The 18,013-nt window shown below is 48.4% G+C and overlaps 2 protein-coding genes across 4 annotated transcripts in view; both read left to right on the top strand.

Moving 5' to 3' along the window:
• Positions 1–15,108, top strand: part of mdn1 (midasin AAA ATPase 1) — a 52,851-nt gene extending 37,743 nt beyond the window's left edge. For 2 of the 3 annotated variants that reach the window (XM_062550106.1, XM_062550108.1), the window contains exons 65-100: positions 93–331; positions 577–672; positions 791–885; positions 984–1,108; positions 1,379–1,537; positions 1,647–1,756; positions 1,864–1,937; positions 2,096–2,279; positions 2,490–2,643; positions 2,780–2,926; positions 3,020–3,146; positions 3,300–3,405; positions 3,774–3,889; positions 4,029–4,451; positions 4,615–4,838; positions 5,363–5,500; positions 5,761–5,939; positions 6,210–6,371; positions 6,601–6,877; positions 6,973–7,160; positions 7,265–7,396; positions 7,497–7,638; positions 7,731–8,038; positions 8,394–8,558; positions 8,686–8,787; positions 9,006–9,204; positions 10,219–10,383; positions 10,477–10,634; positions 10,808–10,897; positions 11,118–11,233; positions 11,993–12,167; positions 12,283–12,356; positions 12,638–12,752; positions 12,867–12,933; positions 13,376–13,518; positions 13,754–15,108. In XM_062550106.1, the coding sequence (XP_062406090.1) occupies positions 93–331; positions 577–672; positions 791–885; positions 984–1,108; positions 1,379–1,537; positions 1,647–1,756; positions 1,864–1,937; positions 2,096–2,279; positions 2,490–2,643; positions 2,780–2,926; positions 3,020–3,146; positions 3,300–3,405; positions 3,774–3,889; positions 4,029–4,451; positions 4,615–4,838; positions 5,363–5,500; positions 5,761–5,939; positions 6,210–6,371; positions 6,601–6,877; positions 6,973–7,160; positions 7,265–7,396; positions 7,497–7,638; positions 7,731–8,038; positions 8,394–8,558; positions 8,686–8,787; positions 9,006–9,204; positions 10,219–10,383; positions 10,477–10,634; positions 10,808–10,897; positions 11,118–11,233; positions 11,993–12,167; positions 12,283–12,356; positions 12,638–12,752; positions 12,867–12,933; positions 13,376–13,518; positions 13,754–13,939 (5,660 nt within the window). In that variant the 3' untranslated portion in view covers positions 13,940–15,108. The remainder of the gene's footprint in view (positions 1–92; positions 332–576; positions 673–790; positions 886–983; positions 1,109–1,378; positions 1,538–1,646; positions 1,757–1,863; positions 1,938–2,095; positions 2,280–2,489; positions 2,644–2,779; positions 2,927–3,019; positions 3,147–3,299; positions 3,406–3,773; positions 3,890–4,028; positions 4,452–4,614; positions 4,839–5,362; positions 5,501–5,760; positions 5,940–6,209; positions 6,372–6,600; positions 6,878–6,972; positions 7,161–7,264; positions 7,397–7,496; positions 7,639–7,730; positions 8,039–8,393; positions 8,559–8,685; positions 8,788–9,005; positions 9,205–10,218; positions 10,384–10,476; positions 10,635–10,807; positions 10,898–11,117; positions 11,234–11,992; positions 12,168–12,282; positions 12,357–12,637; positions 12,753–12,866; positions 12,934–13,375; positions 13,519–13,753) is intronic. The other variant, XM_062550107.1, reaches the window with a different exon arrangement.
• Positions 15,109–15,167: 59 nt separating this feature from the next.
• On the top strand, positions 15,168–16,115 carry lyrm2 (LYR motif containing 2). Its single transcript, XM_062550936.1, has 3 exons — positions 15,168–15,305; positions 15,506–15,646; positions 15,757–16,115. Exons 1-3 carry the CDS (start codon positions 15,261–15,263, stop codon positions 15,835–15,837), a joined length of 267 nt encoding a protein of 88 aa, XP_062406920.1. The 5' UTR covers positions 15,168–15,260; the 3' UTR covers positions 15,838–16,115.
• The last annotated feature ends 1,898 nt before the right edge of the window (positions 16,116–18,013 follow it).

Raw genomic sequence — 18,013 nt, 5'->3', positions numbered from 1 at the left:
GGACAGGCAGTTGTATGGACTCCTATGGTTCCTCATGGGGGCGGTTTCAGCAGTGTGTCTATAGTGAATGGCTCCTTATGTCATCTCTGCAGATGCGGAGATGGACCCCCAGCTCCTGGGCACCAAGCTGCTGCTGTGCTGCATCCTCCAGAACACGGTGCGGGGCGCCGGGGCCTCCGGTAGCCTGAGCCTGCAGGCCCACGGGCCCTACGACTTCTACCAGCAGCCCAACATGAGCCAGGCCCGCCTGTGTCTGCCCGTGCTGGAGCAGCTGGCCCAGGCCGTCCGACACCGGCTGGAGGAGTGGCCTGAGCATCCCGCCCTCATGCAGGTATGGGCCTTCGTCATCATCATCATCATCATCATCATCGTCATGGCAGCAGTAGCTGCATCCACATAAGCAGCAGAGTAGCGATGCCAACTAGAAGAAGCCAAAAAATCATTGACTCACTATTGCAATTGCACACTATTACATTCAGATGTTGTTGATTGTAGTTCAGAATGTTGTTTGCAATGATTGCCTTGGTGTGGTCTTATGACCCTTATAACTATAATGTCTTCTCTTGGTCCCAACAGATCACTTTGGTGATGGAGCGCATCCTGAGCTTCAGCTTGTCCAGCCCTCTGGCCAAGTTCCTCAACGGCCTGGAGATCTTGCTGACCAAAGCTCAGGTGAGAAGACGTGCGGTCGAATGTCGAGTGCTTTGAGTTTGAGTTGTGCGTCTGGAGTATGTGTTCTCTGTGTCTGTTTGGCCTAACGCTGTCCGTTTCGACCCTCTCAACCCCCCAGGACTGGGAGAGCAACGCCAGTCGCTCCGTGACCTTGAAGAGGGAGCTGGAGTCCGTCACACAGCTCATCATTCAGTGGCGCAAGCTTGAGCTGAGGTAAGACCTCGCTCAGAACACTCTCCCCACGCCGTCCGCTTGCTTTGGAAATGAGAGAGGACTCATGTTGATCTCCTCTTTTTATGCTCTTGCCGTAGCTGTTGGTCCAGCAGCCTTGACAACGCCATGAAGCGGCATGCTGAGAAGTCCGTCAAGCACTGGTTCTCCATCTACCAGATGCTGGAGAGGTTCCTGCTGGAGCAGAGAATGGAGCCCCACACTGGTAGGAGCTCCCTGTTCACTGTGTTGCTCTCAACCTGTTCCTGTGATGTAGCATGCAGACAAATACAGGTGAACTGAATTGTGATTGAATTGATTTTGAATTGGCTGTGTGTGTGTGTGTGTGTGTGTGTGTGTGTGTGTGTGTGTGTGTGTGTGTGTGTGTGTGTGTGTGTGTGTGTGTGTGTGTGTGTGTGTGTGTGTGTGTGTGTGTGTGTGTGTGTGTGTGTGTGTGTGTGTGTGTGTGTGTGTGTGTGTGTCCATCCATCTGCAGTGGGTGACGCTGGAGGAGTGGAGCTGTCTCTGGCCTCGGTGGCGTCCACCCTGCAGGCCTTCGTGGAGGGCTCCAGTCTGGGCGAGTTCCACACGCGGCTGGCCATGCTGCTCAGCTTCCACTGCCACCTGCTGCTGGCCCCTCCGCAGGACGGACAAGGTCAGTGGGCCCAGCGCTGTTCTCAATCATGCCTGTGCTGCTGCTAGCCTTGTGTGGGTTGTTGTGTTGTGGAGGCTGTAATGTGTTTGTGCTTGATGTGCTCTTCCAGACGCGTTGTGCAGCCTCCTGTGGAACCTGTACAAGTACTACTCTCAGTTCTCAGAGAGTGTGCAGGCCAAACTCACGCAGCTGCGCAAGCCCATTGAGAAAGAGCTCAAGGCAGGTTATGCATCTGGTCGACCAACCCAATATTAGTTATCTATCTAGTGTAGATACAGTAAGTTTATTCTAATTTATTTGTCAATTCTGTTTTCTCACTACTTCAGGATTTTGTCAAGATCTCCAAGTGGAACGATGTGAGTTTCTGGTCCATTAAGCAGTCTGTGGAAAAGACTCATCGGTGAGCCCCATTCATCAGTAGATAGATAGATAGATAGATACTTTATTGATCCCCAAGGGGAAATTCAAGAAGCTCATGTAAGTAGCTCATGAAAGTGGAAAGTCCAAACATATTTGTTTTAATTGCTCATTCTAATGGGTTTGTGTTGCTATTTTCAGGACTCTGTTCAAGTTTGTGAAGAAGTTAGAGACGGCCCTCAGCCAGCCCAGTGCCCCCTCACTGGTGGAGCAGGGCAGCAGTGCCAGCGCTGATAGTGTCGATGCCAACCCCGAGGAGACCCCCTTGCTGCGGGTGCACCAGGCTCTCAAAAGTGCCCTCCCAGGAAAGGGCAGAGACCTGCAGGTTGGTTCAGCTGGAGTCAAAGTCAAAAGACCAAAGACTCGTCTGTAGGACAGAGTGAACTGAAACATCTGACATCTGTTCTTCAGTAGTTGTAGCTGTAAATGGCTATCAATACAACCGGTAACAGAAAAAGCTAGATTGCTGCTTGTTCCTAAACACCATTTTGTGTGTGTGTGTGTGTGTGCGTGTGCCTGTGCGTGTGTTCAACAGAGTGATGTCCCAGAGGAGAGTGCCTCAGGGCTGGAGCCCACCTCTCTGCAGGGCCGCCTGCCCCTCCTCATCAGGAGGATGAGGAAGATGTGCGTGCAGCTGGTGAAGAAGAGCGCCATGCCTGACCTGTCGGAGGACCTGGACCAGTTCACAGGTAAGAGTGCGGCTGATGGGACAAATCCACTCCACCCACCCCAGTGATCTCTTTATGCTTTTGGTAGTCTTCAGAAGTAGTAATAGGTTTTAAATCCATAACATACAACGTTGTATCTCTGGGTGTTTTGTTGCAGCTGAGATCATCTCGAACGTGCGGGACCTGCAGAGCCTGAACGTGGATGCGTCGGCCGAGAAGGAGCGGCAGAAGGCCGAGGTCAAGCACATCCTGCAGCAGAAGCAGCGAGGACTCTCTGACCTCTTCAAGATGTTGGCTCAGATCGGTGAGTCCACCCCGCTGGTCAGATGGGGGAAGGATAGCACTTGAGTGAGGAATGTTCCCGAAGAGCTTTTGACATTAACGTGTCTCTCCACAGGTCTGTCGTTCCGGAAGGGTCTAACGTGGAACCGCACAGCTGATCCAGAGGAGATGTTGTGTCTCCAGCCGCTAGAACTGTCCACTGCTCTGTCCACAGTGAAGAGCGATGTCCAGACAGAGAAGACGTGAGTCACACTACACACAACCTAACATTTACTTCTTTAATTCCAACACATTGTTGTGCAATTTGAGTTCATTTTATTGTGCTATACCCGTACAAGACTCTTGAGATGTTCAAAATACTTACTTCTCCATGGCTTTGGATTCATCTCCTTCAGGTTGTTTTCTGAGATGACGAATGCTTGGGAAGGATGTCAGAAGTACTTCTACCGCTCCTGGGCTAGGAGAACAGCCTTGCATACTGCTCTTCAGAGTGCTGCCAAGGTGAGGGACTCAGATCCTCTAGAGATTACACCAGAAGCCAGACATAGTTACACATTTCTTTTCTCATATCCTGCCTGTGACCTGTGGTTGGTTACAGCGGTTGTGTAAGATCAGGAGAAATGGACCTGAATTGCCCTGGTTCCTGGGCAGGGAAGTGAATTAGAATGTTTTAGATTAGACATCTTTCATAATATCATCCATTAAAGCACTTAGCTTTAGCTCTTTCATAGCTCATCTCTACTCAGGGAAGCTGTTTTAGTGTTCAGTCCCTTTGTTTAATTTCAAATGGATTTGTTGCATATTTGGGTTACTTCAGAAACACAGTGCAAAAGTCTAACTGACTGACTAAATCCTGAATGGCTTTGCAGGAGCTGGGTCTGGGGAACATTGAGCGATGTAGGGGCTTCTCATCTCACCTGTTCAAGCTGTTGCTCAGACAGAGGAGACGCTTGGCCAAACTCACCGAAAACTGGGTCCATCTCAGGTAGGAATCAAACACTTACACCTCCACGGCCTTTCAGAGTAGACCCAAACTCCTCATTCATCAGCTTAACAATCCCAGCAAGATATTGGATGATGATGTGGTTGTGTTCAGTGCTGCCATGTTTTTGCCGATGCTCCAGGCGTCTCGTCGATGGCGTGCAAGAGCTCCAGTCCCACCTGGCCGAGAGCAGCCCGCAGGACGACGTGGTGCTGCCCCCGCAGCAGCCCCTGCACCTGTGGCTGTTGCGCGCCCAGACGCTGGCCTCCCAGTGCTGCCTGGCCCTCCAGCAGCTGGGCCTGGTGCTCCAGTGCTGCCCCGAGGGGCCGCCCAAGCCCGGGCAGCAGCAGAGCGAGGGCCTGGGGGAGCCCGAGGAGCCCACGCTCCGGCAGGCCTCGCCCCTGGACGCCAACCGCCAGCCCCCCGGCTGCCTGATGAGGAGGGGCGAGGAGGCCTGGAGCCAGCTGATGCACACGGTGGAGCACATGCTGCTGGAGAGTCGCGCGGTCAAGGAGCAGCTGGACGGCATCGCACAGCACAACTCCGAGTGGGCTCTGCACACCTGGTCAGTGGGCGCACAGAACTCCCTCAGTCTTCAGGAGCGTTTACTAGTCCCTTATGATTGTCTTAAGCAGTAATTGTTCCCCCAGAGAATGTTTTTACAGTTTTTAGAGTATTCTTCTACACTCATTAAAGTTTCACTCGTTACCTGTGATTGGTTGTTGCAGGGGCCATTTTAAACTCTGCTGCTCTGTGCTGGATCGGCTGGGGGCCGTGGTGGCCCAGATGCCCAAGGTGGAGCAGCTGTTTACCCCCGAGGAGGCGTTCAGCCACCACGCCCAGCCGGCGCTGATCAAGGGGCTGCAGTGTGTGAGGGAGGAGGTGGAGTCCAGCCTGACGGAGTTCACCACCTGGAAAACACAGCTGCTCTCTCTGGGCCACTCCCAGGCCGGTGAGTGGAAGGCCTCGTCTCTGGCCAAATCATTAATGACCGATGTGCATCTACTCCTCAAGAAGTGTGGTCCAGCATCTTAAAAAGCCAATGATTCTTAAAAGCTTTTAAGCTCTAATACGTTTCTGAGTTTATGAGTAGATCGTTCATGCGCTAGGCTGGGTGAACCCTGCCTTAACTTCCAGGAAATTTGAATGGCAGCTCAGGATGGATACCAGCAGATCTATCTCCTCTGTTTACTGCCAGAACCTTTGGCTCCAATCAGAAACGGCCATACTGTAGTCCTGGCACGCTATTGGCCGGTGACATGGCGATAACGAAACTTAAGCGACTCTTAACTGCAGTAGAAGCAAAGCACAGCCTCCCCAGACCAATGTTCAATCTTAAAAGATTGAGCTTAGTATGGTGAAAACCAGACTATTCATGTGCCACTGTCACTGTCACTGCTGGTTATCTATCAAGTGCATCTTGTGGCTGGCATGGTATCGCGATCAGTCCTCATCTGGTCCCTGTGATTCCCACAGATTTCCCCCAGATGTTCTCCTCGGAGTTCTCTGAGCAGCTGGAGCAGGCCATCAACACGGTGCTGTGCGCCGTGCAGAACCTGGTGAAGAGGAGGGAGGCGCAGCAGCAGGACGACCAGCAGTCGGAGAGCAAGCAAGGTGCCTGGACCCTCTGCTCACATGAGTCCCCATAGAGTCAACTCAACTAGACCAAGGAGCTTGCTTTCTGGGCAGGGTTTATAGACAAATTTCAACTGAGTTATGTTTAATAGGAGACAGTAATATGAATTTAACATTTGTGTGAAGTGGAGAGGTATAGTAGTTTGTGTGAAGTAGAAAGGTATATTAGTTTGTGCGAAGTGAGACCGTTCTGTTGTGGCTCTGTGCTGAGGAGTTGTTTTGATCTGTGCTGCTCACAGGGAGTGATGAGGAGTTGGCTGAGGACCTGCTCAAGCCAGGGCACCTGAATCGACTCCTGGATGAGGATCTGGGTGCAGAGGTGTTGTGCCTGTCTCTGCCAGAGGTCAGTGCGGTGGTGGAACAGCTGCTGGAGACTATTCGGGTTTACAGAGACTCCTGTCCACCTCAGAAACTACAGGTATACAATTCAGGCAATTCTCCATAACAATTTTTCTGTAGAATCCTTATTGAACACCCATACCAGTCATTCATCAATAACAAAACTAATCTGTGTGCGTGTGTGCGTGTGTGCGTGTGTGCGTGTGTGCGTGTGTGCGTGTGTGCGTGTGTGCGTGTGTGTGTGTGTGTGTGTGTGTGTGTGTGTGTGTGTGTGTGTGTGTGTGTGTGTGTGTGTGTGTGTGTGTGTGTGTGTGTGTGCGCGCGCGTGCGTGCGTGCGTGCGTGCGCAGGAGCTGAGTGAAGCCTGCAGGTTGCTGGTGCGCCTGGAGCCCATGCTGGCTGTGTACTCTGAGCTGGTGCGCTTCTACCTGGTGGTGTGTCTGGGGGCCCACAGGAGCACAGGGAAGCTGCTCTCCGTGCTGGCCAGCATCTTCACGGAGCTCGCTCAGAAGGTACAGCACTGCAGAAACCTGCCTCTAGCAAAATACAGCCATGTTTATACAGTGTGCCATTGATCATGGACATACCTGTAGCTGCCAGCCAACTCTGTGTTTGTGTGTGAGTGTCTATGTCTATGAGAGTGAGTGTCTGTAGGTGTGTGTGTGTGTGTGTGTGTGTAATGTATGCGTTGCAGCCTAATGCTGTGTTATGAACTGTGTGCTCGTGTGTGTGGTGCTGCAGGGCTTCTGTCTGCCTCAGGAGCTGATGGACGGCGGTGACGGCGAGGGAGCCACAGAGTTCCACGACTACGAGGGAGGCGGCATCGGCGAGGGCGAGGGCGTGAAGGACGTCAGCGACAAGATCGAGAACGAGGAGCAGGTGGAGGACACCTTCCAGCAAGGTCAGGAGAAGAAGGAGGAGGAGGAGCAGAAAGGCAACATCAAGGAGGAGGACAACGCCATCGAGATGTCCGAGGACTTTGACGGAAAGATGCATGACGGCGAGGACAGGGAGCCAGGTAAGAAGAAGCTTATCAGCAGGATCACCAGTCAAGAGTCAGTGCTGGGTTTCATGCTCCTGATTGATTTGGGGGCATTTCTCTTTTGTGTACAGGGGACGATGAAGAGGAGTCAGACAATGAGGAAGAGGAGGATTTGGATAAGAAGATGGGCGACCTGGGCGAGGGTCAAACTGACACTCTGGATGAGAGGATGTGGGGGGATGATGATGATGACAACGACGACGATGATGACGACGAGGGCAGCGACAGAGAGGAAGAGTCAGGCCCAGGAATGGATCAGGTATGTTCTCGGCTGGAGTTCTATCAAGTTCTCCAGTCAAGGCTTTTGATATTGGTTCAAGGGCAAAACTTAAACTTAAACTCTGTTTGTGGATTCATGTATAGGGGGAGTCCGAGCTTGTTGCGAAGGATGACAACCAGGGTGCAAGTGATGGCAATAAAGACAAGAAGCAGGACCCGGAGCAGAACCCAGATGAGGAGGAAGGGAAGGAGAAGATCCATGAACAAGAGGATGAGGTGACCTCCCTTCCCTTCCATCCAATCCAAATGATAATTCTTTGTCCTTGTGAGATGTTGGAATACTAACGGTATGTCTCCTGTTTGTGTTTGTGTCCAGCGGGAATTTGATGAAAATGAAGTGGACCCATATCATGGCAAGCAGAATAAGAGCACAGACCCAGAGGCCATGGACCTGCCTGAGGAGCTGAAGCTGGATGAAGAAGATCAGGGTGGAGAGGAGGACGGTGGAGAGGGAGACGGTAAGCCATGCCTCACCAGTCACCACTTCTCATGATCACTCTCAACATCACCAGCCATGTGTACTGACCTCCATCATCTTGTGTCCCATCAGAGGAGAATCCCTTTGATATCGAGGACAAGCCCATGGACCTGGAGGAGAAGGAGGGGGCGGAGAGAGAAGGAGATGAGGAGGGTGGGGAGGAGGGAGAGGAGATGGCAGAGGAGCAGCAGGAGGGCCAAGGGGAGGAGGAGGGTGCTGACGAGAGCTCCGCTGATGGGGAGGAGAAGATCAAGGAGGAGGAGAACGACCCCATGCCCGACGAGAACGCTGAGGACGAAGGGCCTGAGGACGAGAAGAACCAAGGTCCAGAGGCCAGAAAAGAGAAGGACGAGGCTATGCCATCTGGCCCCAACCCAAAGGTTGGTTCCATCCTTCCTCAGTGTGAGAGAAGATTTGATTTCCGATGGCTCAGATTTGATTTCAGAAGAGCTATACATAATTGCTCATCAAATATCACAGCCAGGGGTGGACATTTAAATTTGAAAATGTGACAATCTATCAGCCAATAGCAGATTTCTGGTGAAATCAACCAGCCACTCAATGTTAAAATATGACTTTGTGTCTGAAATCTACCAGCCACTCTCACATTTTACCAGCATTTGGCTGGTGGCTGGTGCTAATTTCCATCCCTGATCACAGCCATACATATGAAAGTGGTGCTGCAAGCGCTAAGTGGGTTAGTAAACATATTGGCATGTATGTGTGTGTGTGAAGGAGGAGGAGGAGGAGGAGGATGGTGCTGGAGAGGAGGAGAATAAACCAGAGGAGAGCAAGAGGAGAGAACACGACACGGACGGCCAGACAGGAGACGAGAACCTCCAGAGCGACACCGCCGTGGAGCTGGCAGGAGCCGCATCGGAGAGAGACCAAGCCAAAGAGGTGTGTGTGTGTGTGTGTGTGTGTGTGTGTGTGTGTGTGTGTGTGTGTGTGTGTGTGTGAGTGTGAGAGAGAGATCTGTGTGTGAGATCTGTGTGTGTATAGATCCTGACGTCTGTGTTTGTCACAGGAGCATGGGAGTGGGGCAGCAGATGCTAGTCAGTCTGAGGGACACGACTCCAAGCTGATGGCTCAAGTCTCTGCACTCAAACAGAGCCAGAAAAAGACACAGGTGAGCCTTCCCGTCAGCTGCTATTGTAGGTCCAGAATGTCAATTAGACTCTGTATATTTACTGCAACTTTGCTTCATAAACAGTGCTTTTTAAATTGAGAGGTCAAATTTGCTTAAGATTGTCCTGTTCATAGTAGTTTTATGAAACAATTGGGATTAATGTCCATCCACATCTGTAAAATGTTTACACGTTCCTTTATTTCCTCCTGATTTGTCAGAGTTTTAAACGGAAGCCTGGGCAAGCGGACAACGAGCGCTCGATGGGGGATTATAACGAGCGCATCAACAAGCGCCTGCGCACCGTGGACAACCGAGACGAGCGCCTGCAGGACGGCAGCAAGGCCAACAGCCAGCAGGAGTCCGAGCTCTACGAGCACATCAAGCAGGGGGAGCAGGACTACGACGCCCAGACCTACGGTAAGAGTCCTCTCCCCTCACACCAAGACACGACCCATCAGCTGCTGTGGAGACTACCCTGGAATGTAATTTTCTTCAACTAGTGATGTTTGATTTTCAGTTTTGTTCTGTGCTTTCGTTAGAAAAAGCATGTTCTTTGAGTGATGTCCTCATTCCCAGAGACCGGCATGTCTTGAGTGATAGGGCTGCACAGTTATCGTAATCACAATATGAACCAACGCAGTTACCTAATCACAAAAGCTACTAATAATCGCTCAGTTCATTTTGTCATATTTTAGATTCTTATTTTCATTTCCTCCTCGTTGACTATGCCACCTCTGGTGGGTGTGCATAGTGTGTGAGGGGCACAGTCATTCTGATTGGTGAGCTTCATAGTTGGTTGGGTGCATGCCTGCATGGAGGTATTATAAGAACTGGAGAAAGTGAACAAGTCCCGCCCCCATTCATTTCAATGGGAATGCTAGGCTAGTGAAAATTGCCAAAATTGAACGATTTTTTTCAGGCTTCAACATGGCGTTTCAAGGGGCTTGTTTCCGGTGCCGTTTTACTTAGCCAATTAAGTGCCAGGTTACTGATTGACGTAAGGTACAGAAGGAGAGCTCGTGCCCACACTAAGCTCGTGCATGAGCTGAGAGTGGAACAGCCACCAATCAGCATGAGGAAAACCGCACCGGACATGATGTATTTCTGGAAATATTCTGGCGACGAGGAAGTGCCTTGCTAATCGGCGAAGCTAATCAGTCAAATCCTGACCCCCTGGTTGGGTGTACTGTGCTTTTTGTGCACTTGGCATGCTCACCAATCAAGGCCAGTGGGCCAAATGAAAGAGATATTTGAATTATTGAACTGAATCAATTCATTGACAGAAATCTCAAAAATCATATTGCAATAGCAGTCGCAATATCTGTCAGAAATATTGAGTGAGTCTTCCTTTGGTCCTAACAGGATATTTTTGATACGTTTGTTTGAAATGATCTTGGCACCCATGTTTGTCCTCTGTGTGTCCGACTGCAGATGTAGCCAGTGCTGACCAGCAGAAGCCAGCTGGTGCCCAGCCCAAGCCTGAGGAAGAGGAGGACATCGCCATGGATACCGAGGAGCAGCAGGAAGACTTCCAGAAAGTGGAGGCCCAAGAGCTGAAGCCGGAGCAGCTGGAGTCCGCTAAAGCGAGGCGGAAAGGCACGGCCGGACACACTCCCACCTCTCATCTGACCACTACAACTCAGGCCGAGTGTGTAGGAGTGTGACCTGTGTGTGTCTTGACTTTGACAGGACTGGAGAGTGGAGAGCTGGAGCCCCAGAGGCTGGGAGAGGAGGACGAGGAGGAGAGCAGGCCAGAGGGCCAGAGGGGAGGGGATGAAGAGCGGCCCGAGAGGAGCACCGAGTCCACTATCCACACAGTCCCTGAACTTCTAGCAGACACACTGCAGGTACTCTCACTTGCCTCACAGCAGTCTACAAGACAGATATTGTACAGCTAGCTTAGTGCTAAGAACAAGCGCAATATTTGATGTTTATGTAATGTGTGTACGAGACAAAAAGGTAAAGTGACATCTGTGTGTGTGTGTGTGTGTCTGTGTGTGTGTCTGTGTCTGTGTGGCAGCTTCCTTTGAGGGACCCGGAGGAGTTGAGGCGGGAGATGGAGCAGCAGCTGGAGGCGTGGCAGAAGCAGCCCCCTGGAGCCCCGGAGGAGGTACTGCACTCTCACACTGTGTGCACTCAGGATGGAGGCAGAGCTGCTGTACACACTTCCAGCACAGCAGCAGTTCCCAAATCCATCTTGAGAAGCCGTCTTCTGCACAAACGCGCCTTAGGCTCAGTAGCTAGCACTCGATCTGCTCGCGTAATCAGCCTCCTAACTGGGAGCGCTTGGTGGCAGGATGTGTGTACTGATGGGCATGTCTGTGTTGCAGGAGAGCGTGGCAGCCGCCATGTGGCACCAGTACCAGGGCCTGACCGGTGGCCTGTCCCAGCAGCTGTGCGAACAGCTCCGACTCATCCTGGAGCCCACACAGGCGGCCAAGCTCAAGTGAGTGCCTCCGTTGACCCCTACTGACCCTCTGGCTCGTAGACAGACTCATTTAGGACAACTCCGCAGGAGTCTGTGAATGGCTCGCACACAGGCACTACAGGATAAGGTTTCAGGAATGCCGTTGTGTCATGTGTGTTGTGTCATGATCATTCACAAGATCAAGGTTTCCTTCACTCTGAGTCAGAGACTTGTTTCTAACCATCTTAATATAATCTGAAGCCTAATTATGCAGGTGATTGCCAGTGAAAAGGAAAACTCTTCACAGATTGGCAAATTAAGCGACCTTTGGTGAACTTCTGAAAATACTTTGACTGGACCTCTGTCGTCTAGAGTTTATCTGGAGTGTAGGAATACTAGCCAGCAGCTATTTATAAGCTATGTGCAATGTGACCTTAATCTTGTCATATCTTAGTCATTTTAGGTCCACAAAGCTTGCACTGTATATTATCTCAGTACAGTATCTGTGCTTTCACTGTATAGCTTGCATATCTGTGATGTCACTTTACATTAACTATTTTCGCACAAGTGCAGAAAGGCTCCAAAAGCATGTGTTTTTAAGAGATCATGTACTGAGCTGTAGAACGCCTGAACCGTTTGTAGTTGGTGTCACATTTCTGCTTCAATTTTCCACCCTGAAGTAGCTGACTGAAATACACTAATACTCCGTCTTGATATTTACTTCTCTGCCATCACTCGTGGGTACGATGTTATGTCATTCATGTTCTCAACATCACAGCTGTTTCACTGTTCTCATAGGGGAGACTTTCGCACTGGGAAAAGGCTGAACATGCGCAAGGTCATACCTTACATTGCCAGCCAGTTCCGCAAGGACAAAATCTGGTTGCGAAGGACCAAACCCAGCAAGAGAGAGTACCAGATCTGCCTGGCTGTGGACGACTCCTCCAGCATGGTTGATAACCACTCCAAACAGGTACTGCCTGCCGTGCCACCCCGAGTCCCAGAAATGCTTTTTGAGGTGAATTCCATGTTTCTGAATTCTCACAGCGGTCTCTCTTGTGCCTCTTGTGCTCTCTTGTGTACTGCAGCTGGCGTTCGAGTCCCTGTCAGTGATTGTGAACGCTCTTACGCTGCTGGAGGCTGGACAGGTGTCTGTCTGCAGGTGTGTAATGAAATCCAGCTTCCATATCTGTGGATCTTTTTTAACAGATAATTACATTTATATTTATCAGATGTTGCAGAAGATTTGTCTGCCTCTGAAAATGACAGAACTTCATCAGAAAATGTTCAATGTACCATGCTTAGGAAGGCATCTCAGTCACTTCAATTCTTCCCTTTAGCTTTTTCTAGATGCAACCTTTAGCAATTTATGCATAAAGGGGAAGCCAGTCCCTTTGGGGTTCAAAGGTGATAATAATGCCACTTTCTTCCATCTTCTTCTAGCTTTGGGGAGACGGTACAACTGCTGCATCCTTTTGGCCAACAGTTCAATGACCAGTCAGGGGCCAGAATACTGCGGCTGTGCCAGTTTCAGCAGAAGAAGACCAGGATAGCACAGGTGACTTACTCTCTGCCATTTTACCTCTCCGCATCCCTTTTTATATTTGCATAACTCACCCTGACACGCTGGAAAGAGTCACAAGTCAACCAGGATTCTTGCCTTTTGTTGCAGTTTTTGGAGACTTCAGCCAATATGTTTGTGGCAGCAAAGCGCCAGCCCACGGGCTTCACAAACACAGGTACGGTACTTTCACTCTCTCCCGACCTGGCTGGCTGACGCACTGCTTGAACTCTACTGTAAAGCTCGCTCTGTTGCCACTGTGCTGCTGAGGTCAAGACGGCTCTGCTGTGGCCATATCTGAAATCTCACAAACATGGCCTCAGAGTGCCAGTGGGTGCAGCTAAGGAGACACAGCTCCCTTCTTCTCTGAGCTAATGAATAGTTCTAACTTGGGCACCAGAGGTAAACAGAGCCTTTAGCTTTTGTTTGATGGCAGCACAGATGCGGCTATCAGATTCTTAATCTGTTCTGTCGGCTTCAGAGGTCTGTAACTAGACTCCCTGATGTGCTGTGGGCCAACACGTACTGAGTGCACTCTTTGTGTGTGTGTGTGTGTGTGTGTGTGTGTGTGTGTGTGTGTGTGTGTGTGTGTGTGTGTGTGTGTGTGTGTGTGTGTACAGAAACAGCCCAGCTCCTGCTGATTGTGTCGGACGGTAGAGGGCTCTTTCTGGAGGGGAAGGAGAAGGTGTTGGCGGCGGTGCAAGCTGCTCGCAGTGCCAATATCTTTGTCATATTTGTGGTGCTGGACAACCCCAACTCAAGGGTAAGTAAGACCTTTGCGTTATTCAGTCAAGTCACTCAGCACAAAGTTCTGCTAATTACATTAAAACCTGAGTAAGCTGAACAGCTCTTTTAGGCCCTATTTAGATAACAGTGCTCAATTTTCTCTCTTATCAGTCTCTCCATCTGTTGTTTGAAGTTCTTGTCAATGTCAGGATAAGCCTACTGTCTGAATCTCATACCAAGTCGTTTTATGTGTTGTACCGGTATCCCCAAAGGATTCCATTCTGGACATCAAAGTACCCATCTTCAAGGGCCCAGGAGAGATGCCAGAGATCCGCTCCTACATGGAGGAGTTCCCCTTCCCCTTCTATGTCATCCTGCGTGATGTGAACGCCTTGCCAGAGACGCTGAGCGACGCACTCAGGCAGTGGTTTGAACTTGTTACGGCAACTGACCAGTAGGTCGCAGGGAAGCCATTTTGATATTGCAGGGGCCACATACAAACTGCACAAAGCCACACTGCTGCTACCAGCCTCCCGAACACCGAAACGAAGAACTCACACAGACCTGCTGCTGTACATGTGCCTTTTCTTTCTGAATTTGAGTCTTATTTTGATAGCTAGTTGTTTGATAGCAATGTTCGCTCTTCTCATCCTTGTCACGAGGAGAGGTGGACTCAGGAGAGCCGAGATCTTTGTTTGTTTGTTTATGTTTGTGAAACTCATTGCTCAACCTTGCACGACTTTTTACAGAAATCAAAAGAAATGTGACTCCCTTCATTGTAAAACACTTCAATGTGACTCAACGGACAGGCTGGAATACCTCTTCCCCCTGCAGTATTTCAGATCCATTGTCACGTCCTCATTCTACACAAATGTGAACACAAACATGGACATGGATCATCATCAAGTATGGGTGGCACTGCCAGCATCGTTTATCCTATCATGTCAAAAAGAAATGCATGTCAACACAGTCCTCTCGATACCTTCAATTATTCCAAAAAAAAAATGTGCCTTGAAGGAAAATCAGCTTTTAATTTCAACACTGCAGATGAAGCAAGGTTTTTTTTTCTTTAAAAAAAAAACAAAAACAATATCTCCCTGATTATCTCCCATCTGCCTGGACCTTTGGAATTACATCCTGATTTTGAATTACCAAAGGGGTCTCCACTAAATAATAACATATCAGTTATCTCGCTCTCTCTCTCTCTCTCTCTCTGTCCCTTTCTTTCTTGATTTAAGTTTACACACAAATTGTAATATGGATATGTGTATGTATGTATGTATGTATGTATGTATGTCCAAACACACTGAGAACATGTAAGGTACTGACCTGTCATTCAGCGTCAATTTTGTGTCATATCCTGTCTAGATACAATATCTAGATACAATATATTGAGGGTCACTCTTGTCAGATGAAAGTGAGTTAGGAGTTGCTTGTTTTCTTAGAGTAACGATGTAGAAGGATTTATTAATTCTGTGGTATATCTGTATTATTAGCTAGTGCTAGCTAACTGAACATAAATTATTTTCCATGTCATCTCTCCTTCCACTCATACAACTCTTCCATCTCGGTTCAGTATTACAGAATTATAATGGTTACAATAAATTTTGGGCCTGTGTTTTCATTAGTCTGACTGTGACTCCTTGTTTCGACCATGCGCAATTTCACTCCATTCCGGAGGAGGGCAGTGCTTCTCGCTATATTCCAGTAAGGTGACAGCAATGTTATGGAACTCGTGTAGGTAACCGCTGCTCAGGACTGCAACCAAACTGGCAAGAAATGACTACCTCAAGGCTCCCACCGGCGGCGTTCACACTGAAGCAGGTGAGTTGTTGCACAAAATATACATTGTTGCCAATTTGATTGCTACACTGTTACATTTAAGCCTGGAGACGAAGGAACACTGCCACAGCTAGCATTAGCAGCTGGCTAATAACACCTTGCACACCTTTTGTGACTTCAAGGAACTGGCAATGTCAGAGATTGTACATACCTACATGTCTTGCTCTTGTGATTTTTCCCAGTTTTTGCAGAGACAGAAAGTGCTTGGTCTGTACAGGAACATGTTAAAGACTATACGAAACGTACCAGACGAGGGAGACCGCAAGTATCTGAAGGATTGGGCGAGGGAAGAGTTCAAAAGAAATAAAAATGCCACAAACCAGGTTTGTATCTCTTGAAAGTTAAATCATCTATGAAGTCATCACCAGAAGCAGCATAGATATATATGTCTATGAGAAGCAGTGTATCATGTGTCTTGTTTGGAACTTTACAGGATGCCATACGAATGATGATCACACAGGCAAACAATCACCTGGAAGACCTTCGCAAATCACTGGCTCTTGCTAAAAGTTAGCCCAGGAAGTGGAACACCCCGAGGAGTAGGGAATAGTAATAGGAAACAGTAAACCTAGGACTGACCAATTTAGTGTTTTGCCGATGTGCTATGTTAACCTGCTGCCACACAGACCCCCATTGGACTAAAAGTGATGTCACTCTGCCTCAAATGCCCCTCAATATTATTTTTATACTTTCAGTGTAAAGGCGATGAAGGGATGCAGGTCAGTTAATGGATGTCTTTGATGTTTTACAGGTGCCACTGTATAGTAAATGTAAATAAACAAATAGCTCGTGCGTGATTCTGTTATTTTCCCTCAAGGGGCTTCAGTAGGCTACTCTGCTGCCTGTTGTTCAAGTTAAAAAACTTACAATATATTGCCACAGTATTGGGTCTGGGTCACCTGCCTTGACTCATGTATGATTTTAAGTGACATCTCATTCTTAATCCGTAGGGTCCTCTTCTGGGAAGGCTTTATGTAGATCATTGAGGATCGAGGCCCGAGGAGCGAGGGAGGATCACAGTTTTTCTCAATTGTTTACACACAATTTCTGGTACTTGAAACACAATTCCAATAATATGTAGCTCACGCACCAACCTCCTGAAACGATTCTGCTGAACTATAAGCACAATTTCTGCTTTACACTCAAATTGCCGTTCTAAAACACACAGTTTTCAAAACATTACACACAATTCTCTGCATTTTCATGAAGAAAATGTCTTGTTCTCTCAAGGAACACACTGCCATTCAAATTCTAAAGCTAACTGCCCCACCATGCACACTGACTCATCAGATCGGCAAACACCTGTCACACAGTCTTACAATTAGAATAGAATAGAATAGAATATATTTTTTTTTGATCCCGTGAGGGAAGTTCGTTCCTCTGCATTTAACCCAATGTAACCGAATTAGTGAACACACACAGCACACACACAGTGAGGTGAATCACACACTAACCCAGAGCAGGGAGCTGCCTGCCCAACCAGCGCCGCTCGGGGAGCAGTGAGGGGTTAGGTGCCTTGCTCAAGGGCACTTCAGCCGTGGTGGACTGGTCAGGGATCGAACCGGCAACCCTCCGGTTACAAGCCCGAAGCCCTAACCAGTACACGGCTGCCCCAAATTAGCAAGCAAAGCTTTAGTATTACAGTAGTAGTACAGGCCGAGGCAGAGCCAGAGGAGTGAGAGTAAGAGGAGGAGGATGGGGAGGCCAAGGACCGTAATCTCTGATGATATTCAAACCACTAGAACATTGCAGTGCTGCATATCAATACAGTACAGTATGGTACAATACAATATAGCTCCATGAGCACAGCAGTACAGTATTGCCTGTGGGCTGTTCTGTAGGACTCTAAGAATAAAGTATGTTTCAAGTATTTGGGGAAAGTATTCCTACTTTGTATTCCTACACAGTTTACAGTATTTTATACTATTTGTTTGGCAGCTGAAAGATTACCAACACAAGGGCTTCTGTCTCCTGAACAGGACACTGAAATCCTGAGCATTGTCCTAGAAGAAAACGCCATAACATTACGGCAAATGAAAAGAAAAATAATAGAAAACAATGAGATATTTGAAAAATATTGATAGGGTAAGCATATCAACTTACTGTATCAGCTTATCTACTGTTTGTAGTACTGTTTGTAGGGTAACACTGAACAAAATAAGGCCCAAGTCATTATGATGAATGGAGAAGAAGTGTTTTCAATTCATTGCAGTGTTCAACACTGAGCACATCAGTGTTCAACTGGTCCTTATAAATGTCTTGATATATGATAGTTTGTGTGTGTCTCTTGAGTACAAAAGAGCATTTTGAGGAGAAATGACATTGTTTTGAAGGTGAAGTGTCATTTTGCAGGGTTTTGCCCATTGTGTGCGTTGTTTGAGTTCTGAGAGTATGAGGCATGTTTTCAGAAAATGTGTGTTAACAATCGAGAAAAACTGTAACGCTGAATGAGAGGCACCCTCAGTCTCCGCTCTAATTTATCCCAAAAGTGTTCTATTGGGTTGAGGTCAGGACAGGACCCAGGAAGTTTATATGCAAGCAAGGCAAGTGACCCAATACTTTTGGCAATATAGTGTATATTGTAGTAGTAGCCTAGTTGGATTTCATGGCTTGGAAATAGAGGTAACTTATACAGCTTATGCATGATTAGTGTTAGTAAACATAGCAGTTAAATTAATATGGAGATGGTT

This window comes from Sardina pilchardus, chromosome 12 (genome assembly GCF_963854185.1).
Source record: "Sardina pilchardus chromosome 12, fSarPil1.1, whole genome shotgun sequence".
Taxonomy (NCBI): Eukaryota; Metazoa; Chordata; class Actinopteri; order Clupeiformes; family Clupeidae; genus Sardina; species Sardina pilchardus.
The sequence above is the reverse complement of the archived record's forward strand: the minus strand, read 5'-3'. Positions and strand labels throughout refer to the sequence as shown.

Bases quoted from the DNA above. Each gene is read 5' to 3' on its own strand.
- lyrm2 (XM_062550936.1), top strand. From the start codon at position 15,261: ATGACTACCTCAAGGCTCCCACCGGCGGCGTTCACACTGAAGCAG. The intron at 15,306-15,505 runs GTGAGTTGTTGC...GATTTTTCCCAG, and splicing joins CGGCGTTCACACTGAAGCAG to TTTTTGCAGAGACAGAAAGT. The intron at 15,647-15,756 runs GTTTGTATCTCT...GGAACTTTACAG, and splicing joins ATAAAAATGCCACAAACCAG to GATGCCATACGAATGATGAT.